Below are 17328 nucleotides of genomic sequence, written 5' to 3'. Positions count from 1 at the left end.
AAAAGGCCAGGTTGTGTCTACTATGCACTGGCCTACACCGGGGAAATTGCAGAGCCTTCACCAGAAGTGGAGCTGTGGAGGGTACCAAGCGTGAAAGCAAGAGGCAGCTATTCCATATTCCTTAGCATGGAAAGGCAGGGGCATGTTAAAAATCAACATAGGGGACTTCCTGCCTCTTCTATTTCCCCTGGATTTTTTTCATGCAGCCTCAGTGTGGCTAAAAGAGAATATTATAGTAAAACAATACCCCAACAGTAACTTTAGAAAAGGACTAAACTAATGAGCAATAGATGAACCATCCATCTCCCTATTGCTAGTGTGTCTTGCAGTTTGTCTTTGCAGGTCTTCTTTCCGATTGTCCATGGAGACAAATGATGAAGGGGTAGAAGAGGTAAACAGAGACATCTGTTCATGCCCATTTCTAACCAACACAATCTCCTACTCAGTCACGGGGAGAGCGTGGATTCTGACAGTGAGTCAGAGCCAAAGGGAGGCGGTGTGAGAGGTGGCTTTGGTTTGGACCATGGAAGGAGGCAGCTGTGACTTGAACACTGCATACTAATGAGCTGGAGCAATTTCTCTATTTTCCCTCCTAATTAAAGGGGGGTTTGCTCCCCAACCATTCTGCTGTGGGCTGTGTGTTGTACACTGTGGCTCCAGCAAGCTAAATGCTCTACTACAAGGAGGTGGAAAGTGGGATCCCCCTCAGAAAGAGCAAAACTACAGAGTGCTTAAACTTAATTTTCTTCCCACTCCTTTGCCTCTTTCTCTTCTCCAATTTTGTTCAGTGGTAGAAGATACAGAAGTCCTGATTTAGAAACTGAAAACAAAATGACCTACCTCAATCATAAGATGCGATAAAATATGCATTATATGCAGTACCATGGTGAAACTTCTCTATATCTGTGAGATAAAGAAGTACTGATGGCAAAAGTTTGTCCTACATGTACTAGTCAATAAATGAGAACTCCACACAAGAATACAATGTACACATAACTAATTTACATTTCTAGGGTAATAGTTCATTGGATAACACAACTTTCATTTGGTTGGGGTGGCAATGGATAAATTTGCTACAAATTTACTCTTGTAAGCAGCGTACAGCAGGAGAATATAACCAATGTACTGTGTAAAAGAATTCATACGTACACACTGGTGCCTCTTAAGAATTTGTCTGTCACCTCTGAAAGTTCTATTTTTGTTATGGTCCACTGGGCTCTAATTACAAATATTTCCTAGAATTGTTCTAAAAATCACTCATTATTTTGGTCTTATTAGTGGGAGATGATTTACAAATGTATCCGAACAAACTGGCAAAACCCATTTGTTCCTGCTTCTAAGCTGACAACAATATTATTAAAATAAATGTATTACAAAACTATAATTTACTTTACATAATTACTATAAATAGAGCTTTGACCAGGATGCTAGTGGACTGATATGCTTTCATTTTCAAATTAGCTAGCCTGGCATACGCAGGAAAACTCATTCGGCACACAAAAAATTCCTCTTTGTGTGGTGTAGATGAAGCTTTTCCTTAATATTTATCTGGTCTGTGATAGATGGCTCTGATAGACAAGCTATCAGAGTGAATCTCCACCACGACACTACTCAACAGACAGAAGGAAAAGGAAGGAAAGCATGATATTATTCACAAACTAATATTCAAACAGTACAAGTATCTATGCAATGCATTCCTTATTCTGCTCTGCTGAATCAAAGTGAGTTTTGCTATTGGCTCGAACAGCACTTTTTCCCTTGAAGCACTCGGCACCATCAAGGATATAGTCCTTTCAGTTCTGCATGGTAAATTCAGTATCAGCTATTTATGCAACAGAAACAGTATGAATGCCATGAATAATGAAATATTTTATGCTGAATCAGTCACAACTTCTCTGAAAGCTTCTTGCTGCTTTCCACTGGTCATTACCTGGAGAGATTCCAACTCTTTCATTCCACTCTGTCACTGCACCCTTGCCAACAGCAACCATTGTTTCAATAAACATCCTAAGTCCCTCCCAATACTCAACCTGTTCAGTGATAACCGCTTGTGCCTCTAGAAGGTTGGGGCAAGCAAGGAGAGTCCAGCTGTTTGGGCAGCATTTGCTGGATGCTGACAACCAACCCATAGGTGGATAAGTTGATACCACAGCTGGATCTAATTCACAAGCCACCTGTGTAATTGCAATCCTGTCATATGGTTAATTACCTTATGCTTTCTGTACCAACAACGTTTGTCCATTCTTTTAATTGCAAAAATGATTTTAAACCAGCTTTCAATCTTCAGAGGGCAGATAGCCTTTCTAGAAAGATTTCTGAAAGCCTCTGAACAGGCTAGAAACATATCATGAGGCTTTCACTTCACAGAAGAATTTGCTCCCAGTACATCAAAATACAGCATTCATAGTTAAGAAAGTAAAGAGTGATAGACGATAGTGGCATTTTGCCATCAATGATGTCATCAATGGTCAAATATGATGCATTTCAGCTGAACACACATTTTATATCCGTTTGTTACAGCCTCTAATTGCTTCCAGAGCTATACTTTCTGAATACATACTGTAAAAGGTAGGCAGTGCTTTTTCTCCTCTTTCATATATAGGAATACATTGGTTTGGGCTTTCTGGGTTCTGTGTTACAGATTATATTTAGCATATGGAAAGCTTTTAAATATGTATTATGTAATATTGAATATGTGTATTAAAACATGAACTTCCTCTTCCTTGCATTTGTATGTGTATGCATGTGTGTTTTTCTTGCACCACGCTGCAGCTAGATCCTTTGTAACTTAAAGCTAAACCTAATAACATCATTCACTGCAGCAGCAAGATACTTTTCCCTAGAGTAGGATACAATGATGATGACATAATGCTGTGGTTTCCAAATCCCAAACCAGCTGTTACTGGTATATGCATTCAAATTCACTGTCTCTGTGTCCATGTGAGAGGCACAAAAGCTTGTGACTTGATTTAGTAAATGATTTATTATTTTGAATGTATAATTCAGGGACATAGCTTACGCATGACTTCAGCCACAGAGCGGGGATAAGTAATTTAGGCAGTTTCCTACTGTAATAGAACAGAGAAAGGATATAATCCATCTGCATAGACCCAGTAGGTATTTTCCACCAACTAGCATGGGATCTGCTCACTGATTTTGGACTGAGGGAACAAATAAAAGCTGCCAATTTTTTTAATTGTTTCTTCTCTCTGACAGACATTCATAATAAATCCTTCATATTCTATAAATAAACACAGCTGGGCATCAATCCCCTAACCCAAACTGCACCAAGAAACACAGCACCTATTCAAGTATTACTGGGTATATTATGTTGTCACTTTTAGTTGAATAAGTGCGGCAATAAAACTGCTGCCATGCTTATGGATACTGCAGGAAGCTAAGATTCTCCTGTGCTTGCTGTTCTTGAATATTTGAGACTATTAGGTCAATAAATGAAGGTCAGCTTTAAAGTAATTTCTCAACAGCAAGTCTAAAAAAAGAATACCACAGAAGCAACTTGAGACCTATGAGAAAGCTTTTTCCACTACAGTAAGTTGTTTTGATGGAGTACAAAATCCATCTCTGCATAAATCACTCATTTGCAAGGCAGAGTCTGGATACATCAGTTGATAGTCTTTAAATCCAGACTAAATCAGACCTCTGAAACTCTTAACCTAATCCCTGCCCTCTGTACTATGTCATCATGGCAATTTGTTTCCAGGGTTACAGTATTTATTTACTCAAAGTAAAGCCAATGTGAACAACTGCCCTGAATTTTAGCTGGAAAAATGCATCCCTAGTGCAATTCCATTATCTGAGTGGTCTTGCGTCAGGGATGAATTTAGTCTATTAAGTTTTGGCACAACACTATCAGTGAGTGCAATATCTGCTCAAGCCATATTATCTTCATTTGTAGAATGAAACCACTATGCTTGTAATCAACCATTTCTTTATGTACATCTTTCTTTAAATGTACAGGCAGCCAGAGAAATAAAGAGCTGAACTGTAGCATAAGTTGTCCAAATATGCCAAAATTCAAGGACTTCTCACAGAAAATAAAGGGATAATCTTGGTCAGAAATACAATGAATTCTTTAGAGAGGAGGTGCAATCATGCACTGAATGTGAATCATGATCCACTGGATTTTTTGTAGCCAAGTAATTGATAATCAATCCGTACAGTTACAGTTGCATCAATCAATCATGTATCTGCAACGGCCCATATCAAACATACCAGCAGAAGTCATGAAAGATCATTGCCAGTCCTATCTCTGTGACAGGCTGATTTATTAAGCTGAGAAATTGCCCAGATGTAAATAAAAACTTTACAGGCTAACCCAGACCAGGAATACTTCAGAAAAATGAAAAGGTTGTGCAGAGCTTATGCAGATAAGCCCTTCTTCTGTAGCTCTGCTTGCCTAACTAGAAAGGCTATCAACAGTTAATATAAAAGAGTTTGTAAAAGCCAGGTGAGAAAATAAAACAAAACAAAAAACCAAACCCAGACTGTTCCAAAATCCCTCTTCAGGAAATTATAACAATTTTACAAAATCTGCATAGCCACAGACTCTAAAATGGATCCAGGAAAGAATGCTTCAAAAACTAGTCCTGTGCCAAGATGTAACACTTTCCATAGATGGAAGGAGTTTTACTTGATAGAAGACCATAGCATTAGGTCCTGTCTACTCTAGCTACTTACAGATGACAGAATAAAGGTGCTGAAGTGCTGGATTCTTTTTGGAAAATGCAGGTACCTGATTCAGATCAATATAACTGAGCAAAACACTAATCTCCTCCTGACATAAAGCCATTGAAATCAAGTGTGCTTCACAGGTGTGGAAGTGGAATCATCCTCTAAATACATATCTGATAAATAACCTTTCCTTCATTAGATGGAAATATTAAAGCAGTATGGAATTCAACATTGCTATAATGAATGATCAATCATCTACAAGTACAGCTTTAACATTTTGAATGAACAAGTCTGAAACAGGACTCATAAAAGCAAGGAAGATGAGAATATAATTATCACTGTTGGTAGAGTAAGAACATAGCATTAATAACACTGTTGCATAAAGTATGTACTCTCACCCAGATAGGAAACTCCTTCTTCTGGTGTGATTGTTCCATATTTAACCATCATCTTCACAAAATCAATCAGGGTTTTCATGATAGTTATCAAGGTCTCTTTCTGTTTTGCCTCTGTCTCTGTGTGAGGGATAAAGCAAAACTAGTCAAAGACTTCAGGCAACTTGGAAAAACTCAGTTCTGCAAACTCTGCACAAACTTCATGCATAAAAAATAACCTACTCACTAAAAAGCAAATGCTGTGCTGGATTATTAAAGAGAACTCCTATATATGTTTCCCTTTAAACTGCTCCTGCAAAGTGCAGCTGAATATACTTTAAAATTTCAGGGTTTGGTCCTTCTTTATAGCTTTTTGTCCTGAAGGTCTATGTTATGGAAGGCAAATGGTATTAATTCCATTTTACAGATAAGAACACCAAAGACACTCAGATGAAGTGACTTGGCAGTTCAAATTGCTGGTCAGAGGGCAGATATAGGCAGATTTTTCTACAGTCTTTGCCTTTTTCTTTTATTTGTCTGTGAACTACTTAGTAAACCAGTCTGGCCCTGTATGAGGAAGATAGCTCAGAGATCTTTTCTCCTGCAAGATCCATGGGTTCAATGACAAAAATATAAAGTGTCTCAAATGAGATTGTTACCATGCAAAAGACCATGACTCGGGTACTGGGAAAACATAGTATTACATGGTTGGGAGAATCATGACTCCAGAATAGGATACGAACAATGATTTTTCATTATAAAAATCGATCTTTCTTGCCCATACGTATCTCCGACTATCTTCATGATCACTGCTTCTTGGCTTTCTTTTTCCACTGCGTTTATCTGCTGAACATTACTGGTATTTCTGCATTAGCAGCATGAAACTCCCCCATCACACAGCTACACAAGCTCTTCCTGCACCGCAGGTTGTCGCTGAAGGACCCAACAGAGCCAGGGGTCCTGTCAGACAGGGACAGTCAGAAACATACGCCCAGCCTTGGCAGAGGGCCAGCCCCTTTGGGGAGCTGCTGAACAGGTTTTTTATTGCTGCCTGCAATTTAACATACATCTGTAGGATGCAATTGAATCCCCTCTCCTCCAGCTTGATACAAGCCAGCAGGTGAACAGCATAAAGCAGGAGACAAGGCAGAGCTGTGCAGCCAGTGGGACCTGGTTCTATTTGTTTGATAACTTGCTAAACCCAACATGCCTTTCTGCTTTGTGAGTAGAAAAAGGAGAAGAACCAGCATGCAAAACTACCATAGGAAAATTAAAAGAACAGGAAGAAGAATATGAAGTTTGTAGATTGGACTTGAGCAAAATATGCTCTCAGGTTTTTCATTCCAGCTCTCCACTCAGGTGTTTATAGGGACAGTTTGAAACAAGATTAAGGTTCCTGCAGGACAAGGAATCTACAGAATAAATTGTTGCTGACTCTGCTGGAGAAAGCAGAAGATATGCTGGCTGCAGAGAGTGAGAGTGGGTGTGTGGCAGAGTGTGCTGACAAAGGGGCTGTGGCGAGGTGCCACAATTTTGCCTGCAATAACTGGAAGGCAATGATGTCTAGCACCGGAATAGGAAGAGACGCGCAGAGCTTTCATTGCAATAAACAGCAAACATGTGGTTTGTGAAAAGGCTGGGAGGCTCAGACTCATTTACTGGTACCATCACTGTGAGGATTCTACTGTGGCTTACTTGTATCTCCGTTGGCTTAGAAGACACGGATGTTACTGGAAAGCTCTCTAGAGAAAACAATTTGCCAGTTTTTCATCATGCCCTTACGGGAATGAAAAGAATTCAGGACTCCTGAATCATATGGCACAAGATGGGAAGGGCTACCTAGGTCACACAGTTTGCAGTTCCGAGTGCTGTTCCTCCCAATGTTTTGCCATACTCACTAATCAAATTAGTTTCTGCTATGCATCTTAGAGAACATTTTTAAAGCACATGGTCTCTTGCAACTAGGGAAGCTGTGGGGAAGGGAAGGGAAAGGAGTAGGAGAAAACAGAAATAATCTTAATTTTCTAATTTTTTTCCTAAATATTCCTGTAAACACATGATAAGCTCACCTGAGTTAAGACTTTTTAATAGTGCGTAAAAGTTTGGAAAATATTGGAGGTCTTCGAAATTATCTTCAGAAGGCAGCTCATTTCTTCTTTCCAAGATATTAGATGATGACCATGTGTTATCCAGTGTATCATCAATTTCTCCATTAATGAAACTATCCTGATCAGCTTTGGTTGGTGTCTCCATAAAAGACACAAAAAAATAATATCTATAAGCACATTGCTTTTGGTGATAGAGTTAATAGAGCAATAAATAGCATCATAATCTTATGCTAACATTTTCCTAACTACAAGGTGAAGACTATACGGTTTTCTCAAAGTTGTTTCAATTTGGCATCTGGCTTAAACCTCAAAGTAACTCACGATTCGTTTTTCTACCTGATGGAATTTCTTTAAGAACACCTTTAGTTTCCAGATTGAACTAATTATTCCCTAAAGCAAAGCTGTGTATTGGTCTACTTGTACTATTTGGCAAGTGAGTCAAAATGATTAGCTAAGAAATTACCATTCTTTCCTGTTGCTTTTCTTTTGCATCACTGTCTGCTCTGCTTGGAGGGTAATCAAAATCTTCAGACTCCTTCTCACGATCCTTTGCTTCATTTGCAATTAGCTGTTGTAAAACCTCTGCCACTTCATCTTCCAGGGTATAGGCCTGACTCTCTGTGATCTGTTAAAATATTTGTGCAGAGTACTTATAGAATATTGTGTTTTTCTTAGATTAAATGTCAATATGAAACCTGAGCTTTGTAAATACATTGCTTCAAATATGTTTGCTTCAAAGCTGAGCACAGCCAAATTAGGTGTAATACCTTCACTGATATGCGTGTGTGTATACACGTATACATATAGACATATATACATGTCTATATTTATATAAATGTATATATACACACATACAAACACACATCAAATATGTGTGTATACAGAAAAAACACCCACGCACACATATAGCCTCCAATAGGAAAACAAACCCATATAGGGCTTAAGACAATGGAGTCCAGCTTGAAAGATGGAGCTGCAAGTGCGGCATACCTATATGTGTATATATATGTGTGTGTGTGTATATACATATATTCTGCAATGTACCTAAGTACAATTGAATAACTACAACAGAATACAGTAATACAGAAAGGGAAAGAGCAAATAGCTTTCTACAGCATCATCAAAATGTTTTCTCTTTGCTTTGAAACAGATGTCACTTGAATGAGGACTCTACCATTACCCTTCGTAATCAGTGGGATTCAGCATGCAATAGCTAATTGCAAAATCTAGTGCAGAAAAGATAAGGTTAGTATTTTAAAATATAAGGATCCCATATTGCAATGGCTAAAACCATTGAGACATCCAGAGGTCAGAGACAAACCTGTCTTGCTAAAAATCAGTAACGATGAGAAATGTATCCTCAACTGTCCAGCATCATTATATGTCCGCTGATAACAATAATTATTAGGTGGATAGGAATGAGCTCAGACCTTTCCCCATAAACATCCAAAAGAAATTGATAATACAAAAGAACTCAATGAGAATCAGAAGAGAAATTAAAGGAAGAATGAGGGCAGACATGGAAGGAGTACAATCAGTGAATGTTCTCTCAACATCAGAAATATTCTGCAGTTTGGCCTATTTTGTTGCAAAGCCATCACAGGAACAACGTTATTACAGAACTAAATCAATGTGCCCAAATGAGTCATGAAGCTTGCCTAGAGCCTGAATCCCATTCATTTTTACCCAAGTCAGCATTATTAGCTGCACACAGTGTTCATCCAAATTGTTTTTTGAAAGAGCATTAAACCAACCCACAAAACAGCTAAATTAAGTATTAACAAGATACTTACTAGCCCCAGATTTAGAAGTTTTGAAACGATCTTGTCAAACACTCCTCTATCATTTTCCTCATAAATTCTTGCAGCAATTTTTTGAACAATGTCTTCAGCAGTCAAAGGAGTGCCGTCTAACTGATGGAGGCCATCTGGATCATCTGAAAGGATTACAGTTTAACTGTGTGCTGACTGTCCTAACTCATTTGGATTAGACATCTTGTAAAAAATATCTGCCCACATCTTTTTCTCTTCAGAACAAAGCTGCACTTTTTAGACACATTAGGAATATACTTTGATACACACTTTGGAATCCATTACATCAGTCCCAGTGAAAAGTACTTGGTGTTCATCTTCCACATCTGAAATATGTCTTTCTGCCTGGCTCTTTTGAAAGATGAGTGCCAGGAGCATACTCTCCTGTTTACAGAAAAGTTTGTAAGAATGACAGAATACTGCTCACATATCCGCTTATATGCATCTTATTGGTATCTACCTTCATTGTATGGCCACTTAGATCAAAACAGATCATGACAAACAGCATACTATCTTCTTGTTTGGATTTCAGCAAATGAAGTTTTAATTACGTAATCATTACTTATGGCAAATAATATCATCATGACCAATGGGAAAGTGAATGTGATGAGTAAGCTTTTGTCTGTGATCGGCATACTTCGATATAATTAAAAATATCCTGAGCTAAATGCTGCTCACAACCCTCAGAGGACTCACTTAAACTACAAGTCAATTAACTACTCCTGTAGTAAAGGCAAGTACTCTTCGGCCTTTGGTAACTTCTTTTAGTTTTGTGATGAGGAGAATTATCTAATATTGCACATAACATTTGAAACAAATACATGTGATTTAGCTCTATATAAAAGTGCTTCTTCCTTTCAAACCAGAATAAATACATATTCATTTAAAAATATGTCCCATTTTCCTTCCATCAAATCTAAATCACTAAAAAACATAATGCAAATTATACAGTTGGGGTTTCCTCCACGGCAGAAGACTGTGAAAATCAACAGCAATTGTTTTGTATTGTGTTTCAAAACCTAGTCGTAATACAACAAGCTTCTACAACTGGAAATAATTGAAATTGCACTCCATAACAAATAGAGCTCATATTTAGTGGTGAGTACAACATTCATGATTGCAATCAAGTTTGCAAGAGAATTCTAACCTAAAAGTCACTGAAGGATGATTATAGAATACCTTGGAATTTATAATCCAGTCCACTTTTAGTGGAGTCATAGTCATCCACAAGCCTGCGGTTCTTGGTGGAGTCTGCATCATCCATGGCCAGTTGCTGTTCATACAAAGAGCTTCTAATTGACTCCCTCTCCTTTTCATTCCTCTCTCTTTCTGCTACTGATTTTAGCAGGTTCAGGTCATCAACAAAGGAATAATTCCTGAACTCTGGCTTATTTTCTGGAAAATATATCAATGCACACATGACATAAAACCTTATACCTCTTTGAATACCATTATGAATATCGCTATAAAACCAGGAAAGATGTTTTACCTGTAGGAACTATTTTCCTATTCTTGTCTGCCTCAGCTTCAGCAATCTGATACACAAAAATAAAACAAACAAACAAACCAACAAACAGGCAGAAGGAATAAAGACACTAAATTGTGGGATCTCTTAATTTATCAATATCAGCAGAAGCCTTAATGCCTGATCTTCACTCTTAGTAAGAAGTTTGCCTTAATAAGTAGAACATGATTAAGTGCTTGGCATTTCTTGTCAGTACCACCACATCCTCTGATCAGGATCAGACATTACGAGAAGCTGCAATAGACTTTCCATTTTAAGATAAATGCCAGTTACATTTTCCTTCTTCGATCCAAGTGCCCGCCATATTCCGGTAGGATGTCAAAACAAAGGGGTTACACACCTGTGAGCTGTTGGAGTTAACAACCTGCTTTTGGAATGCTAGTTCTTAAAAATTATTGAAACTCTATCAATATTTATTTTACCGACAAATTTATTTTTAATTCACTTGTTAAGCCATTAGGATATTCATGGATCTGGTACCTGAAGGCTCAAAATATGAGAATACCAAAACCAAAAAACATTGTAAGTATTTTTTATTTCACTTACCTGTTCCTCCAAAGGTCTTTCTACACTTAATTGTCTGTTGTGTATAGCTTTATCTAGAATAAACAAACACACACATATATGCTCAGTTATATGATGCATGTGACTACAAAGAGACAACACATTTTTCAATTTATAGTTTTCTCCCATAAAACACGGTGTCTTAAATATGATGCCAACTGCTAGTTCTTGTAAAAAAATTCAGTGTTCCTAGAAGAATGAGAATACAATTAAAAAGTCAAACATTTAAACAAAACATGATTGATTGGGGTAGAGGGAGAGGTTCTGTAAAAGATGTAATAGAAATACAGATATAGACTCAGTAACCGCTTTGTCATGAGAAAACTCATAAACAAACTGGGGAAAAAAATGCTGTAAGAGATTGACTAAAATAGCAATAATCGGATTGGCACAACCAAGAGATTAAAAATCTCTTACATCCAGAATACCAGGGGAGACAGGGAGCAAGAGAGACAGAGTTGTGCAGAAACTGCTGCAGAATGGATGAAAACATTGCTTGGAAAAGACTGAAAAAATTCAGAGCTTTTCCGTCTACCAGCACCTATCTCTTCACTTTAATATTAGATTGCAACTTCAGTGATCCAGCGTCTTGCACCAGGAATATTGTTTCTTTAGCATCTAACTGCTTTCAGCCAAGTGTAAGGAAAGTTTTCCCCTTCCTCTATCTATACCCTGCAAAACTTTCCCATCTCGCAGAAAATGTGTTGATGAATTCGCTTACCTTTGCCGGCGGGTTTCGGGAAGCCATGCACCCGGCTTGCCAGCAGCGACAGCACCTGCACCACGACCGCCAGCTGGAGAAACATCCTGCTGCCGCCCAGCCCCCTCGGAGGGCGAGCCTGGCCCAGGGACGGGGCCGCTGCCCGCGGGGCTTCCTGCCCGCGCCGCCCCGGCGGGCGCTCAGCGCCGCGGAGCCCCGGCCCGGCGGGCGCTGTCCAGCGCCGCGGTGCTGAAGCCGCAGAGCTGAGCCGGCCGCGGCGCTCGGGAAAGGCGCTGCCGCGCGGGCTCGGCCCCTCGTCCCCGCGCCCGCTGAAATGGTCGAGGCCGTCCCCGCCGCCGGCCCCGGGCAGGGGGGAGGAGACGGGGGAGGGCCGCGGCCGGCGGAGCATGCGCGCCCCGCTCCGCTCCCGCGGCCCCGGCAGCCGCAGCCCCGTCCCGCCTGCTCCCGGGGGAGCGGGACCGCTGCCCCCGCGGCGCTAGAGGGGCCGAGGGGGGCGAGGGGGGGCCGCGCCGGCCGCCGGGATGCACGGCTGGGGCGGCGCTCCCCCTGGCGCGGGGTGGGACCCCGCAGCTCAGCTGCGAGGCAAGCTCGGGGAACAGGCTACGGGAAAACCCGGCTGCCCGGCCACCCCGGCGGCACGTCTACAGGGAAGGCTTTGGTTTGAAGTCGGCGCCGAAGGGCTGGCTTGCCCACGAAGTGAAATTCGGCCCCTTGGAGGAGGCCTATGGATCATTTACATCTATTTAAGTCCTTTCCTCGGGGCTGAATTACACAGTAAAGGCATACTCATCAATGATTCCTTCTACTACAAAGAGAGGACATCAAAAGTTTGATTATAGCACATCTTGCTCTTTAAAATTTAGACTTAAAAAAAGCAGTAGCACAATGACAATAAGCATGCATGCTAATTCTGAACATTTCCATAAAATAAAATTTAGCCCTTGCAGACACAGAACAGCAACAAATCCCTGGGGATCAGAGGAAGACATTTTCACCATTTTATGGCAGAACAAAGGATCGCAGCGGTAGCTCTTTTCAGAACGATAGGATCTGCTTCCAAAATGGGAGACAAATCACAGTGGTTCTTCTTCAAAAAAGACCTCATCCTTTTGTAGTCATAAATGCATACATACTTTAACATTAGAAATCTCAATACTTGCTAACTGCTAAAAAAATGGCTAAAAACTCTGAAGAGATGAAGAGGATCGGTGCTTTTACAACTGAAAACCAGGAACACAGTGGAGCTGTTCAATCCCTTGTCAATGTATATAATATTATTATAGTATAAGCTGGGAAGAACACAAAAAAGTAGGAGAATGATAATTAATTGGACCACAAGCACTAAAAAAAATGCAATTTCTTTTGTTCCCCTGGTAGCAACCACTGTATTTAATACTCAAGCCTTTGCATATAATTTAGATGAAATAGTGATAAAATCCAATGCTCTAGTTTACATCAGACTCAATTGTATAAATTAATCTGCCTGTGATCCACAGATCCAGAGCAATGAAAATATCTTTCAGAAATGCACTGATAACCCCGGAATCCTTACCTACAGTCAGGCTCCTATTCTTGGAGCTGTACCAGAGTTAGCAATTATAGGACATTTTGGATAAAAACCTTTCAAGCATAGTTGTGTGTAAGAACAAAACAGCCTTATTTACACATTGCCTGGTAACCTACAAGCAAAACTATTATACTAAACAGAACCTTCCCTCACTTTAGAAGCACAGAAGACAAGGAGCTTCCACAAGAAAGTGAGAGTAACCTCTTCTCCTGCCATCTTTAGTGTATATATACACATCAACAGGAATCTCAAAACTACAGAATATTACTGATACAGAAAAACAAAAAGATCAATGTGGTTTGATATTCTACCCCAGTTTTGTATTAATTCAACAGTTCATTGCCTATCTAATGTTCTCAATGTTCAAAAAATGTGTACTTTTTCTCCATTTACCCTTCCCGATATTTACTTCCACACCACTTGAACATTTCCTGCAATGCATTGTAAACATGCATCCATTTATAGACAAAACTCATCTTACAATACAAAAGCAGTAAATGTATTTTAAACATGCTGAAATCAAGATAGCTGTAAAGCAGTGAGATCAGAAAAGGAACCCTAATTGGTGACGATAGGGCAAAGAATTTGCTGCTTAAAAATACACCTATTTATGCGATATGTCTACGTATGGCTTTTTGTGTATGATGATATGTCTAATTGTGTTTAAATGTGCTTATTTTACATGATATGCTTCTGTTTATGTGATAAATGCTTCTATTTATGTGAAATCTTTTCTATACTATTTCCCAATTCCATACGTTTGTTATTTCCTTCGTGCTAAATCACCTCCTGCTTTGCCAAGCCTCTCTAACAAGAAATGATGAGAAGGACACTGTAGGGGCTGGGACTGATAGTGGGGAGAGAAAAGAATTCAAAACCTGCCATCATCAAAAGAGAGTATGACTGCAGTAGCCACTCCAGTTCTTGAAATTGCAAGCGGGAAAAATATGCCAGGAAAGCCAAGCCTAAAACTTCAGACACAAACCATTTCCCCGTTCATGAAGACGTCACACAGAGGCAACGCACTCACAGACACACGCTGTAACTGGCAAGCCCAGAGCACACCTGCAATGCCATGCTCTGGTTTTGCACATTTGGCCCAGTACTCCTGGCTAGTATGACACATGTGGCACAATACATAATCTCTGCTAATTACGACATAATATGTTTAATCATCATAGGAAAATGACTGGGTAAAAGTGCTGCCTTTGTTTCTCACTACATCTCTGTTTTCATTTGGCACCATTTACATCATCTACTACTACACACTCCTCTTCCCAGCGCAGAGACAATACGGTGAAGAGCATAAGCTCTTCTATTTTGGATTCTATTTTGGCTCATACACAATCAACCCATTTTCTATTCTAGAACTATTTATTTCCAGTGATGATTCATGAGCCAGAAAGAATACCACTTGCCTGTCAGATGCCAAGGAGAACTTACAGGAAAGGCAATTAGAATGTTTTTTATTGTGGTGAGTGCAGTTGATATGGAGCCCAGAGAAATAACTGAAATGCAGCCTTTCAGTGCTATTTTTACAGTTGTTTTATAACCACACTTCAAGGTTTTTCATCTAGCTGATGAAAACAGAAGGCAGATGAAAGCAGGAAAAAACCAAACAACCCAACAACTCACCTTGCCAAGTTTATGCCTAGATGGTAGACATTCCTTACTTTTGTGGATTTGCTTTTTTTACTTTATCTTGTGCTATGCTAAATGATATACTAAATATTCTAGTGCTTAAAAGGAAAAAAAATGTTGGAGGAGTTACTGGTGATCTTTATGCAAGGCATTAGATATATCTACAATCATCTGACAATAAGTCACGTATTCTGCACATATGTGTGCACTATGAATAGTCCTCTCAATTTCAATGCAATCATCAACAGTATGAGAAATTAACCATGCACAAGCCTGAGGGTTTGTTGTACTCTACAAGTCACTTTACATACAACATTTACCTGTACACCACCTAAGGTAAAGAGAAGGACTTAAGACCCTAGAATCAATAAAAATAAAAGAAAAAAGTCAAAGCTATTGAGATTTGAGCATTTATTCAAGTTCCATCAGCTCTACCAGCAGCTTTTCCTGTGCTTATTGAGCTTACATTTTTGATCTGCAAAGCTTACAAGCTTTTCTAGCTTCCACAACATAATATGATGTCTTTACATGAGCAATTCTTAACTGAGATATTCTTAACCAATTCATTTCATAAAATGAACTTCAAAAAATACCAGTCCAAACGTTCCAACTTAGCTTCAAGGAAATGCCAATTTTTAATACTTTTAAAACTACTGACCTCATCGTGTTCCTATTCGGCTTTTTTCTGGTAATAAATCAATTTATAGCTTCGAATTTCAACATGATTTTCTGACCAAACGTATGTCGGAGATGGAGGGATACTTTTCCCTTGGAAACACATAGCTCAGAAGGGATTACTCCAGTTTCTTCCCCACCCTTTCTAGAAAAAACAATCACCTCTGAACTGAAATGCAAACCAGAAAATGTCAAGTAATTTTTTTTCAGAAAAATATGTCTAACTGGAAAAGGCATACGTGGGTTTCTAAAATGGAATTAAGCATCCAAAACTACATAGATACAGTATTATTTTAGTCTGCTGTCTTTGGTGAGACGATTGACTCACATATTTAAGTGGCACTATGCTTTTTCCTTGTTCACAGCAAAAACAGTGAGAGAAAAACAATCCTGTTAAAAAATACAGTAAAGACTAGCTGAATGTATCTTGTTGCAATTGGCTGAAGATTTCATTACACAAATTTGGAAAGGCATATCCTAACAGTTCAGGTAAACATGACTGGGTCAGATGCACTTTTTCTCTTGTAGTATGAAATATCTATGGAAGTTATCTGGCACCTTTCTTTCACATGTTCATTTCATTGCTTTGCCGGTGAATGCCCAGTTCCCTCCCAGCCACAGAGTCCTGCGGCAGCCATGTACGGACCAGAAGGCATGTCACGGTGTTTCAGAGCAGAGCTGGGATATGGCCTGTGTCTGGCAAACAAAGGAGGTGCTTTTTCTGTTAATTGAAATCACTTCTCCGGGTACCAAAGGACCAAAACTAACAAGGCTTCTGTTCATTTAGTATCTGCAACTACTCCTGTTCAGCTATGGTGACATAAAACTAAGCTTAATTTGAAAGGCACAGTATTACAAAATGGCAAAAATGGTACCTAAGGAGTCAGAAAAAACTGTAATCTTTAACCTTATAAACGCACACCTTACTTTTCACGGGTAAGAAATCCTTTGTTTCATTTGCAAGAGCAGCGAATGCAGAGGTAGTTCCCAGGAGCTACTTGGTGAAAACCTTCCCAAGACGCCAGACCCCCGCTGCCAGGGGAGCGGGAATCGCCTCGGGAACAGCTCCTCTGGGAGCCTCTCGGCCGAGACCAACCTCTAGCCATTCCCACCCACGCTGTAAGAATAGTATTTCTCATAAGCATCTACAAACTATCGCACTGCTCTCTTTTGAAACCCACCTTTACATGTCTTTGCGATGCTGATAAAAAAGAGCTCCCGCGGGCGGGAGGGCGGTTAGGCCGCTCCCGCTCCCGCACGCCTGGCCCGGGCACTGCGCCCTCAGGGTGGCATCTGCTCGTGTCTCGACGCGATCTGTGACCGGCAGACCGCGGGCAGCAACCCCTGGAGGCCGGGCAGGGGTTGCCGTCGCCCCCCCCGGGCTGACCCGCTCTACACGCTGTGTTTCAGCTCCACCTTCCGCCCAGCCAAGAGCGGTGGGCGGGCGGCGCAGCCGGTACCATCTCAGCCACGGCAGGGCCCGCTGCCCGCTCTGGGAGGAGGGCAGCGGCGGGCAGGCAAGGCCGGGGACTGAGGGAGCCTCTCGCACACCCACGGCCGCTCGCCGGCGCGGCCGCCCCCGAGGCTCCTCCCGCCCCTCGCGGCGCGGCGCCACCGCGGCGCCCCCGGCCCGGCTCCCTCAGGGCCTGC

The 17328-nt window shown here is 40.6% G+C and overlaps 1 protein-coding gene across 4 annotated transcripts in view; it reads right to left on the bottom strand.

The window, feature by feature from the left end:
* SCG3 (secretogranin III) overlaps positions 1 to 17294 on the bottom strand; it is a 34915-nt gene extending 17621 nt beyond the window's left edge. For 2 of the 4 annotated variants that reach the window (XM_075160073.1, XM_075160074.1), the window contains exons 1-8: positions 11796 to 12076; positions 11057 to 11109; positions 10475 to 10520; positions 10165 to 10380; positions 8968 to 9110; positions 7638 to 7799; positions 7136 to 7313; positions 5091 to 5207 (exon numbers count right to left, since the gene is read on the bottom strand). In XM_075160073.1, the coding sequence (XP_075016174.1) occupies positions 5091 to 5207; positions 7136 to 7313; positions 7638 to 7799; positions 8968 to 9110; positions 10165 to 10380; positions 10475 to 10520; positions 11057 to 11109; positions 11796 to 11880 (1000 nt within the window). In that variant the 5' untranslated portion in view covers positions 11881 to 12076. Of the gene's footprint in view, positions 1 to 5090; positions 5208 to 7135; positions 7314 to 7637; positions 7800 to 8967; positions 9111 to 10164; positions 10381 to 10474; positions 10521 to 11056; positions 11110 to 11795; positions 12077 to 16859 lie in introns of those variants that run through there. The other 2 variants (XM_075160075.1, XM_075160076.1) reach the window with 2 other exon arrangements.
* Between the last annotated feature and the right edge of the window lie 34 nt (positions 17295 to 17328).

The sequence above is a fragment of the Calonectris borealis genome, chromosome 11 (genome assembly GCF_964195595.1).
Source record: "Calonectris borealis chromosome 11, bCalBor7.hap1.2, whole genome shotgun sequence".
In the NCBI taxonomy this organism is placed as follows: Eukaryota; Metazoa; Chordata; class Aves; order Procellariiformes; family Procellariidae; genus Calonectris; species Calonectris borealis.
This window is presented reverse-complemented; position numbering and strand designations above follow the sequence as displayed.